The sequence below is a fragment of the Neoarthrinium moseri genome (genome assembly GCF_022829205.1).
Source record: "Neoarthrinium moseri strain CBS 164.80 chromosome Unknown scaffold104_Wmoseri_CBS_16480, whole genome shotgun sequence".
NCBI lineage: Eukaryota > Fungi > Ascomycota > Sordariomycetes > Amphisphaeriales > Apiosporaceae > Neoarthrinium > Neoarthrinium moseri.
The window spans coordinates 79723-100004 of NW_026055218.1; the positions used below are offsets into that span (position 1 = coordinate 79723).

General features: G+C 54.7%; 4 protein-coding genes across 4 annotated transcripts; all 4 read left to right on the forward strand.

The window, feature by feature from the left end:
- Positions 1-576: 576 nt before the first annotated feature.
- On the forward strand, positions 577-2250 carry JN550_013132 (uncharacterized protein; the record flags this gene model as incomplete). Its single annotated transcript, XM_049311686.1, has 1 exon — positions 577-2250. One exon carries the CDS (start codon positions 577-579, stop codon positions 2248-2250), a length of 1674 nt encoding a protein of 557 aa, XP_049164920.1.
- An 803-nt stretch (positions 2251-3053) lies between these two features.
- On the forward strand, positions 3054-5715 carry JN550_013133 (uncharacterized protein; the record flags this gene model as incomplete). The annotated part of the gene is made up of 5 exons (XM_049311687.1): positions 3054-3084; positions 3207-3626; positions 3695-4370; positions 4442-4718; positions 4786-5715. 5 exons carry the CDS (start codon positions 3054-3056, stop codon positions 5713-5715), a joined length of 2334 nt encoding a protein of 777 aa, XP_049164921.1.
- Positions 5716-13745: 8030 nt separating this feature from the next.
- JN550_013134 (uncharacterized protein) lies at positions 13746-14931 on the forward strand (the record flags this gene model as incomplete). The annotated part of the gene is made up of 3 exons (XM_049311688.1): positions 13746-13978; positions 14309-14368; positions 14430-14931. The coding sequence occupies 3 exons, from the start codon at positions 13746-13748 to the stop codon at positions 14929-14931; spliced, it is 795 nt and encodes a 264-aa protein (XP_049164922.1).
- A 2628-nt stretch (positions 14932-17559) lies between these two features.
- JN550_013135 (uncharacterized protein) lies at positions 17560-20104 on the forward strand (the record flags this gene model as incomplete). Its single annotated transcript, XM_049311689.1, has 6 exons — positions 17560-17732; positions 17789-18860; positions 18914-19049; positions 19164-19613; positions 19662-19901; positions 19953-20104. The coding sequence occupies 6 exons, from the start codon at positions 17560-17562 to the stop codon at positions 20102-20104; spliced, it is 2223 nt and encodes a 740-aa protein (XP_049164923.1).
- Between the last annotated feature and the right edge of the window lie 178 nt (positions 20105-20282).

The following is a 20282-nucleotide window of genomic DNA, read 5'->3' on the forward strand; positions in this document are numbered from 1 at the left end:
GGGGCTTAGTGATAGCAAGGGCTGATGTGATGTCAGTTGGGCGCTACCATCATAGTCTTTGGCAGGCTGCACAGTGCAGTCCAGTACGGGAGTACCTCGAGGTACTGGGGAGAACAGGGCCGGATTATTTCTGCCTCCGCCGTTGTTCCTCCAGCCCCCCTGGCCCCCCTGGCCCCCTGTTGGGTGCCCTGTTAGTTTCGTCTAGGGGGGGCTTGACCATACCTAGGCAGTAGTCTACTGCTTCAACCCCTGTATATCGTTCCAGCTCAACCCTGTCCAGCACCGCTCCGGCACTCAAGTTGCTTCTTCCCCGATCGCGCCGTCGAGAAAGTGGCCCGTTGCGCGCCCGGAGAATGCCCACGATCGACTCATTTCCCACTTTTTGGCTCCGCTTCCCCAGGTTCTCAGCGCACTACCAGTTACCTATCATGGTACAGTCCGTCCTGTCCACAGCAGCTGCCCTATAAGTTGCAGAGACCCCACACAGGGTCACCCCATGGTCTGCTTCTGGGCCGCGCATCTCAGATGTGTTCCTAAGATGTCAAATCACGCGCGAACAACACCATCTCCCCAGTCATGCACCGCCTGGGCAGCCTGCGGTCCCTTCACAGGCTGTCGTCGACGACACCCGACCGTTATGTTGGCCCTTGGCCCCGCCAAAAGAGCCCACCCATGCGCCGCAAGTACCCTCAGTTCGTCGCCCAGCCCCTCTTGCTCGACCTGATCGCCGAGGATGTTCCAAGTGTGAGGAACTATGATCCCGACGTCGATGGCGTCCCAGAGCACGACGGCGCAAAGGAATACCGCCGCCAAGCCGCCCTCGAGCAGCGCATTGCCGCCTTTGAGGCCGAGCACGCAGAGGACGAGGCCACATTCCAGCACTCGATAGCAAGCAGCCATTCATGGCGCATCAACGACTGCGACGTTCTCGCCGCCGCCCTCGCCGGCCTCTCGACCGCCCCATCTAACAAGCCGGCACCGCCGCCCGGTTTTACAGACTCTCTATTAGCAAAGAATGGCATCCCTCGATACGCGAGGCACGCCACTTTCAAAGCTATCCCCTACATGCTCCGCAGAAAGAAGCAGGCCTCCAAGCTCGTGTCCTCCCTTGATCCTGCTGGGCAACTCGAACAGCACAGGGAACAAATCCGGAGCTGCCTCCACTTCGACAGGTTGAAACGAACCGTACAGCACATGTTGCATCGCCCCGGTGGAGGCCCGCTTACTGCCGACCTCAGCAACGACATCGGGGACGCCCTCGCTCGCATTGCCGTTCGCCCCGAGCCGCCGCATCCGTTCGATGTGCTAGCTTTTTCCAACAATGTGTTCCTGAACCTTTCATCTCGGGGCCTACCAGTCGGGGAAAGGTTCAAAGACTTTGCCCTCCCCTTAGCAGTCCAATGTTCTGCCTTGTCGGTGGCTCGAATGTACCTGGCGCCAGAGCCGGAAGCGCATGGTCCTGGCCTCAGTTTGATCAACCGCCTTGCCAACGCATTGGAGGCGATATCTGAGTCTTTCGATACGGCGTCGGCAGGCAGGAACGACCCCGCGACTCTGGCAGATATACAGCGCCGTCGCGTCGAGGTCTTCGGCTTCTTGACCGGTACGGATATCAGTGGACAGGTCTCACCTTTTTCGTTAAGACACATGGTGCAGGATATCAAATGCACAAGCACGGCTGACTTAGTTGTGATGGACTCCGGCCGGACAGCATTGAAGCATTTCATCCACATACTAGGGGAACTAGGCGCCTTGAGGACCTTGTGGTATACTAATCAGTGGTTATCGGCGCCAACCGCCGCGAGAAGCAGCGATAATACTCAGACAGATGGAAACACGTCCTCAAACACATCTTCAAAACCGGGAGAAGACAAGGCAGATAGTGGATCTCTCGTGGGATCAGAAGAGTTCGTCCACGCCTTGGTGCGAACTTTGAACGCTATATTGAGTCATCGAATCTCGCTCACGGCGTTCGACCAAGGAAGCGCGACAGGCATACTTGAGGAAGATTTACTACTCGACTTGCGTGCAATTGGGCTGTCTACAAAGAGCCACTCTGTTTCGCATCTCGGTGCGTCTCACTCAAGAGACAACACACCAATGGCCGATTACTTGGCCAGAGAGGACTCGAGTTTTCGCAGGGGAGTACTGGACGCGTTCAGTAAGCCTACTATCGAGGGCTTCATGGAGGCGGTTTGGACTGTGTTGAAACAGGAAGCGACTTGGCAGAAGCGCCACAGGACCAATTGATTTTTCAATAACAAGATGAGAGTTATGGCAAGACATGGTCTAATGTACATTTGCATAGGTTCCAGATCGACGGGTTCGTGCCATACCAAAGGGGTACGCGACCCGGCTCAACTCAATGTCAGACCACCATTCCATATACAGGCATATTCGGCGTTGGTCAGCTAACCTTGTGACTGCGTCGTCCCATCCCAACCCTGCGGACACTAAGCAAGGACAACTCAGCAGCTCCTGCGATGCTGCAACTGTTCGGACGAGTGTGTCGACCTCGGACGGCCACATCCCCTGGCAAGCCACAGGGTAGTCCGCTCAGAGCCGAGCAGCTTCTTGGGCCCTTGTTGTGTTTTCATTTGCGGAAAGCAGTCGCTCCTGGCTGCAGCAAGTGCCTAGCTGTGCGCCTCCCGCCATTCTGGTTCGCCCGAGTCTTTTCCATCTCCCAGGTTTCACCTTTTGCAGGTATCCAGGTATCCCAGCCCAAGTGGTCACAAGGAGCCACTATTGCCAGGCGCTCTTCGGCTACCTGCTGTTTTACTGTTTGGCCGGCCTCTGTGCTGCGCCGCCCAGCTGGGGCGTCGCCGTGAATTCAGATGTGTTACCCAAAAGACTGGGCACTGGTCCGGTCTCGTGCCAATCAGCTTCTCCGCCTCCTCAGCCCCGGACCAAACCTTGACCAAAGTCTGACAGGAGCTCTAACGATGCAGAGTGATGCAGACTGACGCGCGAACAGGCGGGCAGAACGGCCTGGCCAACTCATGACAGAACGTTCAGCATGAAGTGTCTCGACTGTGATAGGCCGCAGCACTGAGATGCCGAACCCTGGCGGCCAACATGCTGGCTGTAAGTTTCCCACCACGTTTGGGCCTCTCCGTCTGTCTGTGAGGGCACGTTCGGGTGCCTGGCCACCCGCCTGGTTTTCGTATCGCTCGCTTTCTTACTTTTTCCCATGTGATGAGTAACAGCAAATGCTGCGCTGGAGAGGTCCGTTTTCCCTAATCCAACCAAGACATCGGGTTTGCTTGTCGCAATCGACTTCACTGTCGACCGCAAAGGATATTATGACCCAAGACTGCGCGACCTTCGCATGATGCCCCAACCGCACCGGCCGAGACGGGGTATAATCCCGGTCCGGCTTTCACGGGGGAGGGAGAGCTCCACCTCCACCGCCATCACGCGACCACGCCGCAGCCCGTTGTCGCCTCTCACCCTCCTGCTCTATGCAGCTGTGTTCATCTCGGGTGTGCTGTCGGACGAGAGGGATCCCGTAGCGGACTTCTGCAGGAGGTTTGGACATCAGACGGCCGTCGTCGATCGGAAGTTATACATCGATGGCGGCTTCATAAATTATAGTCCCCTGCCAGATAATCCCACGAACTACACCAGTATGCTACTCGCATTTCATCTAAGCGTAACATAACCCTAGACGGTGAAAGCTCACAAATCATCTCAGATACCTTCCTATCGTATCAGGACCTCGACCATAATGGGTTCGGCGGCATGCCACAGCTATATTCGAACCTGTCAAAGAATGCGACAATCCCTAGCGTGAATGGAGGCATCCTGTGGGCAGACGATGTTAACAAGAAATTCTACCTTTTCGGTGGCGAGTACTATCAGACACCGCCAAACGAACTCGCCCTCTACGAGTACGACACGCTGAACAACGACTGGAACATCATCCAGAACCCGCCGTTGAGCCTGAACAGCCCGAGCTATGGAGCGGGCGTGTCGGTATCAGACCTCGGAGAGGCCTACTACTACGGCGGCTGGCTGAGCAACAATTCCGTCCCCAACTGGACGGGGCCGCGCATGGCAACGACAGGGCTGATCAACTATAGTATGGATCAGAACCAGTGGAGTAACATGACGGGGCCAGACAATATTGGACGTGCAGAGGGTGCCATGGTTTACGTCCCCGTGAGCGATAGTGGCATGCTGATCTACTTCGGCGGAGTACAAGCCAATGCGAATGGGACTATCACGGGCCAGCCGATGGACCAGATATTCGCCTTTGATATCGCAAGCTCGAAGTGGTACACGCAACGAGCTACCGGGGAGGTACCCGCCATGCGCTCAAAATTCTGTGCTGGGGTTACGTGGGCTTCTGATCAGTCGAGTTTTAACGTGTAAGTTAAGCCCATCATATTTTGCTGTGTTTTTCGTTCGTTGCCTGCTAATAGAACATCTCTTTTCACAGATACCTCTATGGGGGCGCCGGCATGCCTCCCAACACTTCGGGCTTCGACGATGTCTACATCCTCTCGATGCCCAGCTTCACCTGGATAAAGATGTACCCAGCGAACAGCACACTCGAGCAGTACCCCCACAACACTCTTACCTGCAACGTAATCGACAACGCGCAGATGCTCATCATCGGCGGCACATTCCCTCTGGATGATCAAACCTGTGATTCGCCTGAGCAATTTGGGACCCATGGCCTTGATTTGGGTGAACAGAATCCGGACGAGAGCCCGGTAAGTGGACCGCATAGTAGACGGGGGCTTGACGACGCTCGTGTACTCTCACTAACACCATCCACAGTGGTACCTGTACCGCCGCAATTTAACACATTACGTCGTCCCGTCACTGATTTCCTCGGTGATCGGCGGGAATGCCCAAGGCGCAGCAACGAAGACCAGCCCGCAAAACGGCTTCGACACGCCGGACCTCAAGATCCTCATGGCGCGCAGGTTCACGGCGCCGGTCCGAGCACCCACCCGCGTTGTCTCGCCAACCTCCACGCCTCCAGCGTCGACATCCCTGTCCAACGGCGCTATAGCCGGCATCGCCGTCGGCGCCGCCGTGGGGCTCACCGCGCTGCTGCTCGGCGCCTGGCTGTGCCTACGCCGGCGCCGGCAGCAGGACAAGGACGACTTCTCCAAGATGCGCACCTCGTCCGTCGCCCCCATGCGCAGCAACACATACTCGCAGGGCGGCTCAGGCCTGGCCTGGAGCCCTGACGGCAGTCTGCCCGCTTCGGCCCCCGTCAGCCCGACCTATGGGCCCGGCCAGTACGGCGGCAATCCCTGGCTCCAGCAGCCGCCCTCCGGCGGCCCGCCCCTGATACCTAATTACCCCCAGGAGATGCCGGCCAACATCCACGAGACCGGCGTCAGCGAGATATACGACCAGCCACCGCCGCCGGTCAGTGCCACCGGGACGGGGAGCTTCGGCAGCAACGGGCCCGGCAGTCCCGGGTTCGTCGTCAGCCCGTACTCGGCGGCGGGCGGGGACCCGACCAAGTCCGGCAACGAGTACGGGTGGCCGAGCCCCGTGCGCGAGGGCGCGCAACCGCCGCCGCCACCCCCCGCCGGTCTTATCAGGACCGCCGACGACGGGACAGGCAATGTGTACGCCGCCGGGGGCTTCGGGCCGCAGGAGCTCAGCACCGAGCCCCCGCACGGCGGCGAGCACCGGGGCTCCAGCTGGTATGAGGAGGGCCGGCGGCACGAGACGTATTATCACCGGTGACACAGGCTGCCCTGAATAAAGCAAGTTGCGGTCGTGGTTTTGTGGGCGTTCTGGATGGTTCATTTATAGGTGGCATGCAATGCGATGCGATAGACGGAAGGAGATGGAACTGGATGGGATGAGATTGATAGCAGGTCAGACATGCGCAGACATGGGACCGCGGCGCAGTGGAGAACAGGGACATTATACCACTTGATTTCTCTTTCTTTTCCTTTTGTTCTCTCTTCCAAAGGCCCCCCTATTCTCTAGGCAAGGAGCGCTACGACTAGGGAGTCTGGGTTACTTCTGATGGGATGTCTAAGGCGCAAAAGCTTTCGTTGATCTAGGGGAACTGTCTCGAGTCTGGCTTCACTGTCAGACACGAGAGTGGATAAGTGCCTTCTGTGCGCACTGCTGTTTCAGCGCATGGGTGTGTATATATTATAGATGCTGCGATACGCGCCCCCTGAGTTTTTCCGTAGCCTCAGATATGCCTCAATGGAGATTTGGCGGACGGTGAGCAACCGATGTTATGGGGTTTGACTGTGCTAAAGTATCCGTTGTGCATGAAGGGTTTCGAATTCCCAGACAATGTAGCTGCTTAACCTATTTGCTGGTCTGCTTTCCGACGTACAGTTGTCCGGAGAGAACCGCGAGCTTGCTATAACGCAAGTAGATAGGCAATTGGGCCCGCTATCTGGATACCATTGGTTTCAACTATACTTGTTCGGGGATCTCTCATAATCTTAGGACACCATGGACTTATGGAGGCTTAACAATGGCAGGCATTCTAGGCGGAGGCACGTAGAGAGATCGATTACGTGGATACATAATCTGGCTGCGGGCGCTGGAGTGTCGGAGAGTGATGGTCCTCTGCTATGTTGCCCACAAGACCCCTTTGGGTATACATCGAGACCAAACTCGGAAGTGATATCAATACATTATGAGAACTATCATTGGTCCCGGAGACTGATTCCACTTACACAGATACTATTTTGTGACTCGTCTCTTTTGCTTCGGCTGGCGACGTAAGGGCTCACGCTATTGCCGTCGTCCCAATGGGCTGGTCATCACACCCCAGAGGGCACTCACATCTGCACAAAAGTCCCTGCATAGCCGTCTGTCACTTGCCCTCAGAAAGGAACGATCCCTCACTACCTGGGAGGTGCCAAAAGTCCCCACACTGCCACATAGCCGTGACCAGCAAACATATCCTCACTTCTCATGACTTGTCACTCCGACCCCGAGAGCGCACATGGCGGCATGGAACAAGCACATGTCGTTTCCCAGTGGTCAGGGAGTTCTGCACGCGGGAGACCCTCACGCATCTCGGCAGACAGATGTGTGCGCCTTGCATTGCGGTCGGTCCGTCCTGCAGCCCAACCTAAATCAGTCGTGATATTGTGTGCTACGGGCGGGTGGCCGTGCTCTAGCTGGCCGGTTACGAGAGATGGTGCAACGGTTGCCCTTACATGGCCGCTTATACGGTCCCCGTGTCACGCAATACATGCACAGATGGGGAATCCGACGTCTGTCGGTGAGCCGCCGGGTAAGCTCCTCAAAGGTCTCGGTCGTCTCCTTGTGACACGGGGTCACAAAGTTCCTGCGGGAAGGCTTTCTTCTGGGAGGGGATGTGATACGACAGTTTGTCACTTTCAACCTGTCTCAATGGTGCGCGGTTCTCATCTGGAGCGGCAATGTACCGTACTCCTACGATAGTGATCCATTTCCAGATTCCTGAGCCAAGACGGTGTACGCAAGTGTCAATTCAAACTGCTAAGGCGATCACCTGTGATCAGCCATTGCGTGATGCTGAGGAATTGCCAGACCATTATATCGCCATAGCGGTAAACCTAGTATAGGGAGACGGCGGCTATGCATAGGGTAGATTGCGTTCCCCCAAGCTGCCGGTCGACGGCGAATGACAGCAGCAGTCATTCATTCCCAATGGCGCGGTCGTCTTTCTTCGGTCTTCCATGCGGTGAGCAAAGATAGCTAGTTGGAGCTAGGTGAGCTACCTAATTGCCGAGCCGGATGGCGGCATCGCTCTTGGCTTCTAGAAAATGCGGAGGTCGTATCCATTACCCAAGAAAACCCGCCCTAGCGACCCCATCCAACCCTTGAGGCTCGGTGCGGCGCGCTGCAGGTCGCACGACCGTCGACTCGTACGTGTCACGCGATGCACGCATGTCTTACCAAATCGCCAAGTGCGTGCGTATGGGTGTTGGGTACGTGCCAAAGGGGTTGTGGTTACTCCCGAGACTCTCCCCCCCGAGCAACCCGCCCGCGTGTTCCGTGCCAATGTCATCAGCATGCTGCCCAGTGAGGTCATCCAAGGGGACCAAACTATGCTCTGAGAAGCAGGACGCCCAGGACGCGCCTCGGTTGCCAAGGCCGTGGTATACAAACCACCCCCGCAGCCAGTGGTGCCGCATTTCTACTACTTTGCCCATGTTCAGGGTATCAAGGTCCGGGTGCACATAGTTCGTCAGTGACCAGCCGAATCAGGGCAGCCGTGTGCGGCACCGGAAGTCGGGCGCCGATGGTTGATGGAGGTGGGGATTGCTGCCAAGTTCAAGATACACAGCACATCGTATGTCTGGTCCGGGATTGAGATTCTAAAGTCCCACCCTGAGGGGCAACTGGAATGCGATGTTGAATACGTTTGGGTCAGTCCGGATGCACCGAGGCCAATACCGGGTGGTCATGCAGCGGCGATCATGACTTGTAGGGTCCCCCGAATTCCCAGATGTGATATCATACCCTGCTGGGGCTTTGGTTGGCGTTGCAGCGCAGGGTGCTACAACGTTTGATATCGAGCCATGCGCTCCTCCTGCATGGACGGTTGAATTGGCCAAAGGAAACATGCAAAAGGCGCGACGACGATAACGACGGTTTACGACAGATGTTTTGTTGATCTCTGCAGCTTGGCTGAATGATGCGTTTTTGAGCGCTTAGACCGGACCCATTCGTCGCGCCACCGCGAGATGGGCGTTCAACGGGTCCGCATCGAGACAAGTTTCGCATGAGGATGTTCAAACTATTCAACTCAGAGCCAACGCCGAACGCGAACCGCTCTCCACAGAGGTGGCAGTTGACTGATACGAGCGGCGCCCATGTCCAGCCATGTGACGGGGAGGTTCGTATGCGCACGTAGATCAAGATCGACCTCGGCCAACTTCTGGAGACCCCAGATTGTCATTATAGTAAGATGCTAGCGTTTGGATAGCTCCAGGCTTTCAGCTGTCATGCTTGGGGCCGGCTTATCAAAAGCCGTGAGCAGATAAGGAAATTATGAATGAGCCTGGTTGAACAGGTGACCAGCTCGACCATTCGCCCGACCAAAGACTCGTCAGAATGACGAATGTACCACAGTCCCTAAGGTAGTAATGCGGCCATCACAAACAGCATCAATAAATAGTTATGCAAGTGATGAAACAGCTCTCAATTCGGCAACCGTAGCCGTTCTCCAGCAGTCAGCAGGGTCTCGAGTCCTACGGCCCCGCGTAATCCATAGATTGGCCGAATGTGGAAATATCTGGCCCACCAGGAGCTCTGATTGGGCCATTCATTGATGGCTCCTGACGACCGACTTGGTGTTCGTTTCGAGGCGGCACAATATCATGATAAGGATACTCAGAAGCGAGCAGTCGCATGATTGGGAGGCGGGATACGTTAGGGTACCTGCAGAGGATGGAGAGCCGATGGGCAAGGCGAGAGAGAGAGAGCTCTGACTCTGTGTGGCATAGTTACATGCTATTGCATGCAAAGCGATATTATCCTGATTCTGGGATGCTCGCTTAAGCGCTGGGCGTGGGAGACTCGGGGTATTTCCAAGTCCATCGCAGTCTTATCTCGCATGAAATCGATCCAGGGTCCACGCTGCGAGCGCCGCACACTCCACTCCACAATTATCGAGAAAAGCCCGATGTTTTCCGCTTCAGCATCATGGCTGTGGCCGACACGTTGGCTGGTGGAAATGTTTCATCGATAGCAGGCCAGAGACGTGGTCGACCACATGTGGAATCTTCACTGAAAGATTGGGGCCGACATCTGTGCATGGCGCCGAGCCTATAGACAGCTGTGAGGGCATGCATGCACGGCTGTGAGGCATGGGCTAATTGATCCGGAGGGGCATTGTTCTGTATGAACCCATAATGACACTCCACTACATCAGCTCATTGAATTTGATCGCATCCACTGCGGGTGAGTTTCCTAGGAGCAGATTTGTCGTGCCTCCCGCCGTGTGAAACCTCCCATGCACGTGGGATGGAGCGTTGCAGCGTTGCAGCGTGGTATGAAAACGGCATGCCGAAAAGCCCACTACTACTGCAGCAGGAGTGGGTGATCCACGCTGGGACAGGAACTTTTCCAGTCAAGCTTCAAGGGGCACTGCAACCTTGAGCCCGCCGACCCCCGTCGATCAGGCCTGCCAGGGCAGCTGGAAGTTCGGATGGGTGTTCTCGGTCCACCACGGAACGGAAAGCAGGACGGAAAAGTGGCCCACCTTTGTGCGTCCGTACAGCACGGGATAAGTTCTGTCTGTTATCGTGGCTGGCTGGGCTGGCTCGACTATCGTCGGCCTCATATCCGCCGAGATTTGAGCCGCCTTGTGATAGAACCCCCACGGATGTACCGTGCAGAGCCGAACGTCATGGAGACAAGTCCAGATGAAATTTGGGGGCAACGTAGCGTAGCTCAGAGAAGAAGAGAAATCCAATTGTCGTACTGCCGTCCCAAAGTGCGTCCTCAGGCGGGAAGGTCGGGGGATGCATCTCTCCAGGGACCCCGCAAAATCATTAACTTAGTGGACAGGAGGGACTTGCAGATCATCGAGTGACAGATCCGTATCGTGCATAGCACAAAACTAGCATGGCCATGCTTTGATTTGATGCTAATTCTAGTTGTTATCCTGTGTATCTTTGAAAAATGAGGGACAAGTGGATGCGTCCGACTGGGAGAGTCATGCCCTGCTCTGCTCCGGCACTACACCGGCGCCAGAGGGTTGTAATCCGCAGATATGATAGCCGGAAAGTGGTTTCCCCAAGCGTGTTGCAGACGGCTCAATTGCACCGTTTTCTCCTTTGCTGCGTGGGCTGTGCGGCGATCTCTGACTCGTCAACAGTTTAGCACAGACCGGTACCTTGGGAGAAGGCAAGACTTGATGCAATAGTCTTTCGGGCCTGGGGAGACACGTCAAATGTGGAGCTTGCTGAGACGGTTGAAGCTCACGATGGCGCGGAATCTGGGACTTATGACTAACAGGCTCCAGACGGTGAGCTGGGAATTGCTCGGGAGACAACAGGTTTTGACGACGAGGTTGCCGTCCACACCAGAGAGCAGAAACGTTCTCAGGTTTCGCCTAGCAAACCCCACAAAATTGCGACATGTCTAGGCTGGCCGGGGTAGACAGCACAAGTGTGTGCTAGAGGGCGCATCCCACGATCCGGCTGCGATCGAGGCTAGGGCGGAGACTTTCAGCGGTGCCAGGGCAAGGTTCAGGGCTGAGAAGGGGTCGAGAGGCTAACCGCCCTGGCAACCTGGTGGTCCCGCGCCTGGAAGGGCGACCTCTCAGCCAGCGTCCAAGAAACGTGCTCGTCCCGGTGGTGGATGAAGTCAGCATAGAGTTGGGAAGAAAAAGACCCGGGACAGCGCGACACCAGTCCTTTGGTGAACGTGAAGTCTGAACCGCCCGCCAGTCACAAAATATCGGTCAGGCACGGGCCCTGAACAAGCGCTGTGGGTTTTACTGACTAGGTCGGCGGCCCAAAAAGTTTTTTCTCTTTGTGACTCCCCCTTCGCCCATCACGACATCCATGTACAGAGAAAAATCTTTTTCGCCGAGTAGGAGAGCATCAGCGGTGGCCGCATTCGCCAACCGTGGCTGCTCATTTGCCAGAGAGCGCCGGGCTACGGGCGGCGTGCCGCTTTGGCTGTGACTACCGACCTGGACGGCCACCCTGATGAAAGTACCTGGGGCCGAGGGAGGGGCTCGCTATCCTGTTGGTGCTTAGTGAGAATGGCGATATTGCTGCCGGCCGGTAGCCAAGGTTCCAGGCGGCTGCTGGATTGCGCCCACGAGCCTCTGTGAACGGGGGTGAACGGGGGTGAACTCTGCTGGCTACGCTCCCTGTGTTCTAGTCTGGAGCAGTCGACCCTCTCACCCCACGCCAGCCTACATAGTATGCATGATAATGCTTGCCAATTAAAGATGCATCGGGGGGCCTTGCGAAGCGTGCCGTTAGGAGAATCCGCGTCCCTCTGGTTGCATTTTCCCCTCCAGCTCCCCTCCAGGGTCCCCTTTCTCCTCGTCTGCAAGAGTTGATAAAGAAGGAGCCGGGGCCTAGCCATCCATTCCCGGGGTTTTCGACTTCTTGACGCGAGGTGATACAAGTATTGCACAAGAATCAGCAAAGCCGCTCAGCCGCTGCGCTCATCTCGATCCTGCATTGCCTCATCGATACCGCTATTGCTCTAAGTAATAAGCTCAGCAGCCCCTCGGCTCGACCGTTTCAGGGCATCCTCTAGTCTTACCACAGCGAGCTCTGCACTGCCAAGGGCATTACCGTAGGTAGCGCTTCCCGAAAGCCGCTGAAACCCAGCACCCAGCACCCAGCAGCACACACCCACACCCGGAAACATTGAGTGTTGCGACCACTAGAGCAGTAGGAGCAGCAGCAGCAGCAGCAGCAGCAGCAGCAACAATTTCGACGACCCGACACGACACGACAGAAGAGGCTACCCAGTTTTCTCCCGGAGAATTTCCTGTCCCCTGCAATCCTCCCTGTGATGAGAAGGGGCAGCATACATTGTGAGAGCTGAGACATCGAATCCAAGGCACAATTGGCCGAAGCCCCCGTGGTCGTGCCATCTCCGCTTTCGGCTTTTGGCCAGCTGCCCTACCTGATTGCGGATTGGAAGAGTCACTCGTCGGTGGGCCGCCCGCAAAAACACGACCTTGCAGGACAAGCACGCAACCAAGCAATCCAGCAAGCAGGCAAGCAAGCAGGCAAGCAACCGGCCAGGCCAAAAAAAAGGTACGAACGATTGATAAGTTGGATATACCCTCCACACGAGCTACCTCCCCCCTTGCCTTTCCTCCCTTCTCCGCACCGTCGTCGTGGTTTTTGTCTGTCATATCCATATTACTTTGCAACTTGGGACACAGCCAACTGCTCTCGCCCTTGTCCGTTCATTCATCCCGCTGCAAAGCAAGAACACCTGCCCTAACCGCCACGCTATCCTCTCTCCCTCTCTTGCATGTTCGCTTGCGGGCCCAGTCGTGTCGCCTCGTTTATTCTTACACAGCCTGTAGAGTTCAGGACGAAAACCGGGTAACGACTTACACGCACAAGCGCGGACAGCGATCAAGTAATCAAGCCCGCTACGAGTTACATATACACTGCCTGACACCCCACCGCCTGGCGACTGCAAACCTTGGGCGTCAACCATCTTCAAGCTTCAAGGGACCGAGAGTTAAAGAGCCACTTGCATCCACCGCAATCGGGCCAACTCGACGCAACACAGCCAACGTCGGATTCGTCATAGCAGCGACATTCCGCATACTGCAGAGCCCAGACAACACGCAATCGCCTTCTGGAAGAACCGGACCCTTCTACGACTTGACTCTGCCACAGCTTGCGACACGAGTTTGAATTGCGGGACCTCACGGAACTCGCACTTATAACATTACGGGTGCCCCCAACCAACAAAGCCATACCGTCACCTGCAACAGGCGAGGGCGAACACACTCAAGGGATATTTTCTTCTGTTGGACCGCATATCCGCCACTGTGGGACTTTATCGCTCTGCATCTCGCCTCTCTTTGCCTATAATTCAGGGAAACTGGAGACAAGTTGACCGACTTGCACTCGTCTTTCCCTTTTTCGCTGGCCAGACCCCTCCTCTCGAAAGCCAATTCGCCTTTTGACGGGCCAGGAGAAGAGACACCCCGCTTCGCAAGTTGGAGGGACCCTTATTGCCTATCTGGCCAACCACCATCAACGTCCGGGCCCAGGATCTTCGCCGGGGTCCAATCACACCTGGTCCCAATGCACCACACCCGCCGCAAGTCCGGCCATGCCTCGACGAACACATCCATGACCGATGTGCGCAAGGCCGTCACCGTCTCAGATCTCTCGCGTTCACGACGGCCTCAAACTCTGTCGAGGAAGAACACGCCGCAGACCGTTACCAAGCTCGGGAAGAACCCTCGCGACCGCGAACGGGAATGGGAAGAAGCCCGCGGGTGGGAAGACGAGCGGGAGACCTTTCCCCAATACTGGTAAGTGGCTTTCTGTCCTATGCTGTGCGCTCTCTGCCCGCATCGTGCCTATCCGGCAATTCGGCCACCCGCCATGGTCCTACTCTGCACTCTGTGCTTTTCCCTCTGCTTCTCTGCGCCCTCCCCGCCCCCGCATCGACATGCCTTAGCTCGTAACCCGACCGGCCTCTGGCTGGCTGCATCGTCATCTGACTGGCAGGTGAGCTATCACGGGGATGAACTTGCGTCACTGTCCGGTCCTGCCAATCAGGCAGTCATGGCCGCTGTTCCTGCATCACACATTCATATTTTTGGGAACACGTCTTGCTGACAAGTCGTCTCGTACTGTAGCATGAGCTGTGAGAAACAATTTATCCCCCAAGACGAGCGATTCCTATACTGCTCCGAGGCGTAAGTCGGACCCCGCCCCGTCAGCCAATGAATCGAGTTCCCTCGCTAACACTTGAACCAGATGTCGCAAGTATGATCAGAACTCAAGTTCTGTTGCATCACAATACCCACCATCAAGACATGACAGCTATGGTAGCTTGCCGTTCTACTCGGCGGGCGACCCAGAACCCCGCGACATTATCCCGCGGGCCTCGCCATCACGTCCCAGCTCAACGTACTTCTCCCCTCCCACCACACCAACCAGCACGCAGTATACGAGTGCGGTTTCTGCCTTGAGGTCACTGTCCATACGACCTCCCAGCCCGCCTTCGCCAACGACGAGTAGCGCCAGCCTCTGGCCATTCACTCGAACAGCAGCGACGAGTCCCAGCACGTCCTACGCGAAGCCCTCCAACTTTTACTCGTCAACATACGACTCTGGCTACGGAGCTTCCGGCTATCAGTATGGATACGGGTACGCCTCTGCCGGCGTGGCTTCGGATCGACCTCTACCGTCCAGGAAACCAGGGGGCTACGGCCGGCCAAAAAGCATCGAACTAGTGACGCCCATGGTCGGTCGCTGATTCAAGTTCGAGATCTCGTGACGACGTGGGACTCGTACGTGGCGCTGATGTGAGAACAAACCATGGGGTGGGTTTCAAGGCAACCCGCAAATTTATTTGGCGTGGGGGTCTGCCCTCAGGGAACTCTGGCTCCAATCTAACTTGGGTTGCTTTGAGACATACGAACACTGGCGAAAACGCGGGGGTCTACCCCATACCCCAGAGATAACAAGGCAATGTCTCGGCCTTCACCCACATTCCTGGGTCGGAAAAGCCTGCATCTGCTGCATGGAAACAAGGCGTTAGCATTCAGGATTGCATCATTCATTTCCGAGAAGGGTTCTCGGCGGGCGCACAAGCCGAAACGGTGAAACAGATTACTCACCCAGCGAGTCTGTTTAGTGATTTTGGCTCCGCAGTTGCCGGAGAGTCGTCAGCTCGCAAGGGTTTTTGGAGAGCTAGGATTAATATATTGGCTGTCGCGGGGTTTCTGCCCACGCCTCCGCCTGATGGAACAATTACAGCACGGGACGGTTCATGGATAGCGGCTTGGGGGTCTTTGCATACTACGGGGCATGATTGGCGCATGGGCTGAAAACATTTTGGTTCCTCTGACTTTTTCTGATTTCACGCGGCCTGCATAAGTAACAACTCAGATTCGCTGAGTCGATTTCTCTGCTCTGCATTTTTCACGGATCGATATACCATTTTGCGCCACTGTAGGTGGGGATCACCTTTTTCTGTATTACACACACAGCTAGACCGCTTGTTTCTCAAAGCGTGGGAAACATGGGCATATGCAAGCTCGGGGCGGAGCGCGGTAGCGCAATTGAAGAAATGAACAAATCACTTCACACTGATGTCTCTCAATTCACCTTGACCGCTTGGCTGGTGCATGGCATGGCATGCTAGTCGTATTTGCTTCTGTTACTCTGGGCCAGCTGGTATATACAGTATGTACCGTTTTCTACAATTAACTAGCACATACGACCATAGGCGCTAGAAAATTCGGGATCCCGTCCGCTCTCCCATAGATAAGCTGGCGACCGCTGGATTAGTAGTTGGGTGGGTGACCACCAGCGAATACCCGGTGTTGTATGTCTTTGCTTTTTTCCCTTTTTGGTCCGTTTTGGCAATTTGCTTTTTCCTCCGTCACTTTCCCCAGGGGATTGCTTTTTAAATGCCTTGTGCAATGCTGAGGAAGAACGCAGTTAAAGGGTGCATCGCAAGATGGCGTCAAACTTCAGTGGCAACGAGAGAGTCGTGGGGGTGCCTTGAAATGCGAAAACTCAAAACCTATGCTATCAACTCCGTTAACGCATAAAGATGAAACTATATTTCCAGCATATTTTTCTTAAGCTAAGAGGCGGGTTTCCGGTTACGTTTCCCAATCTGAACGGTCGATAGGCTGGGCTTTCACTAGGATACACGCTATCCTACAATGGCTCACAGCAGCCGTGACTGCCCGTCTCCCGAAAAGTATAGTTGTTTCTAGGGAGATAAATGATGACGGCTGGCAAGGACGTGCCACCGCATGTGAATAATTGAAGCTATGTGCTTGTGTTTGATGGTTACCTTTTCAACACTGTCCTGGGAGAGATAAGAGGTATGTAGATACTTGCACTTAAATATGCATATGCCGGCATGCTATCAATGCATCGCATGCTGGTTGGAGATGTGAAAATGATACAAAGTCTATCACGATATCAGATAACGCTCAGTAAGAGCATCATGGACTTCTGTGATGCTTCTGGTTTTTGACTGGTGCTGTATCAGTCAGGAGAGCAGGGGTCCTGCAACATGATCGATGATGGCTCGCATGAGGCTGGTCATAGCAACATCGAACTCCTTGTCCACGGCTGGATATACTCGATGTTTTCATATGATGCTAATCGTTCGCTCCCGTGAATCACATGGCCAACTTGCAATCTCCCCAGGCTGTAACTTGGGCAGCCTTTTGCAGGCTTCTGAAGTCCGCTCTGTCGTGCTGTGATGAAAGAGGATTGTATCTTCGTGAAAGCAGCGAAATGATCTCTGAGGCCATATCTGAGTAGCGATGAGATCAAATTGTTATATGAGATTCCAAAGCGGCGTCTGAGAACAGAAAACAATAACACTGCTAGCCACGCGGATGCCCACAGTTGTCTGAGGTATTCACCATTTAAATGGCCGCAAGATGATACGGATGATAGGCCGTTTCGTCCATATATATAAATAAGAGAAATCCACATCACAGGCAGCTTGTAATAAGTTACATGGGGTCAACACAATCCAACAATCCAGCCGTCACTGACTGGTTTCCATACCTGCCCGCACCTGTTCATAAATTAAATCACTGGATGGTGTTTTCTTCAACTCACTTTATTCTCTTCACCAAATTCATCTGTGAAGCTGGTAGGTGGTTGGTACGCTACAGTTTGTCCTTGTATTCTCACTCCTTCCTCTTCAAAAAGCTGTCAATTCATTCCGGCCACCAAACTCACCTCCAAACTTGGTTGGTGATTTGTTGCAACTCCCACAAGGGTTCCTCTTTCGAACCTCGAACCAACTCGCTCACTTCCCTCACCTTACCTCAGCCTTCACAGCAACTTCGGCTGACTCATGAGACCAGTTTCACTCATCAACTTCATTCAAGCTGTCTGAGGCACGATGTCTGCTTTTCACGACCAGTCAGCCCAAGGGCCGTCTGCCTCTGGCGGCGGTGCCCGTTTCATGACACTTGACGATATTGCCGAGTCGCAGACGCTCCACACAAACATGCGCTCGACATATAGCGCAAAATGGGAGCCCTGGGAAGCGTTCCGAGAGCTGGTGCAGAACTGGTAAGTGATTCATGTGGCCTGCTCAGTATGGAAGTCGCTGTCTGACCGCCAGCTAGGCGCGATGGAATCATCAAGTCCTTCAACCTCGATGAGACCAAGTTTCGCGTGGAACGCGAAGAGAAATTCGATGGCTCCACCATCAACATCTTGTACAAGGCCTCTTCGGCATCGGACTTTTGGCCGCTTCCCGAATGTCTGGGCTACATACGATTTGTTGCGGAGGGTGCCACCGCTGCCGGCGTCGTTGAAATTGTCAATCGCCGTGCCACTATTCAGCCTTTCCACTTCGACTTGGGTGGCACGACCAAAAGTGACGACAAGACCTTGGCAGGAGAGCATGGCGATGGCCTCAAGGTGGCTCTTCTGGTTTTGCTCCGCAAGCCTCAGGGTTATGCGATAAGTTGCATATCCGGCGGATTCATATGGACTTTCAAATTCGACAACCACGATAAGCTGGTTGTGGAACTGCAACGCATGTCCAGTCGTCAAATCGAGTCAAACTTGAGAAAAGCAAATGCAAACTGTGACAAGGATCTGGTGCCGTTTGCGCCCATGCCTTACGAGGATGTGGCCTTCGGGATTGGCTCCTCTGATTCCGATGACATTAGACCCTCACTATTCCGGGTCAGTAGAGTCGCTTTCGATGGGTGGACTAAAGTCGCCCGCTTCTTGCATGGGCCTCAATCTTGTGGACAAATCACAGTCTCGGAAGGTGATCTTATCACTGATTCAGCGTTTCGCGGAAACATCTACCTGAAAGGTCTGCTACTCAAGACCTCGAAGAAAGGTGATTTGAGAGACGAAGACTCGGCAAGTATCACAGGAAAGCCCCTGAAGTTCGGTTACAACTTTGCAAATGGCGCCATGAATCGAGACAGGCAGTCGCTGGCTACAGCAGGGGAGGAAGGCGTAGCCATCAGGTCTATCTGGAACCAAGTCTTGTTTTTGAAGCCAGATATCGCCAAGGAACTCCATGATATGCTTAACTCAAAGTTTCCATTATATGCAGATGTTGCCTGGTCTACGCAACACTCTCTCCCTCTAATTATCAAGAACATCCTTGGACGCTACTTATTCACTGCCCCTCATGATCGGAGATGGTATTACACGGCCTCAGAGGAGAGTCAGGTAGGATGGATGACTTGAATTCTTGCCTCAGTAGCCTAGTGACACACATATAGAACCGGAGACTGCTCAAGATGATCCAAGGCCTCGGCCGAGAGGGATTCCTCCTAGAGAACACGTATTGGCGCCTACTCAGCGACAATGGGCTCGTGCGAACGGCTGCCGAGGAGCAGCAACGGCGTTTCTTGCAGGGTAACACTCTAGAGGTGCCAGGCCCTGCGTTTTCTCAACAGGTCTGGCGGCTGCTTCGAGCTTCACTTAAGTCTTGCCAGCAGACAAAAAGCGCTAAAGTTGTTTGTGCATCAGCCGGTGGAATTGATCCGGTTGCCATGTACCTGATCAACGAGAACAAGGTCCGGGTCCATGTCGGCTGGCTCACGGCTGAGAGTGCAGCAAACGAGCTGGGTTTCCCTGTGGACTTCCCAACGACAGATCTCATATGGAACACGGCCAAGTGCCTTATCCGGGATATCATAGAACAGGTTCCAGACATTAATTTTGGACCAGATGCCAGGTTCCCCTACACCGCTGGCCGATCACAGAAGCAGGTGAAGAACATAGAGAAGAACTTGGTCGAGCAGAGGATCATGGACCACACGTGCCTCAAGAAACATCTTCGGCTTTCAATATGCGAAGCGCAGCTCGTGGTCAGCTGGGTATGTGATGCGGCATGGAACCACGCTGAGGACATATGCGTTCAAGTGCACGGTCAATCTCACCGCGGGGACTTCAAGGATACCCTCATATCAGGAGATGGTAAGAGTTCCCGATATGACTTTTTGTAGCCCATACTAACCGAAGTAGCTTATGGTAGAGGCCGACTTTGTCAAACTACCGGGACATGCCAGACTCTCCTCGTCCGGTACGGTCAGCAGTCATGTGCCTTCGCGGGATTAAAAGAAGGCCAAGAGTACTTCGCGATGATTTTTCATCCATCCCGTCGTAATTCCTTTGCCGTGTTCTCCGACACAACATTCAAGATTCCTCACTCAGCCCCGACCCCGGCACCGCCATCTAGCCCGGCAAAGAAACGCAACGTGTTCGGTAAACACAGCTAGCTTCCGATGTGCTGTTACATGACTAATTGATTCCTAGTGCTGGGTGATGAGCTCGAAACTTTGGACGTCATGCAGCCACGAAAATGGCACGACGGTGAGAACGATGAAGGCGTAAAGGCAGTCATCGGGATCCCGACAGATAAGCCTACAGCGACGCTGTCGAGGAAGCGACAGCGAACTTCTAAGTAATAAGACTGCATCACCTCTGAGTTGGTACCACTCAGCTGTAAGGTCAAGTTGCGCGGGATCTGAGTGGGATGAAACACTGCTCATGCGTTCGCCATATGACTGGAGGAGATATACTCTGGATTGGGAGAATCATCTGAGAAAACATGGTACACCAAGCGAAGCTGGGGAGCATACCTAG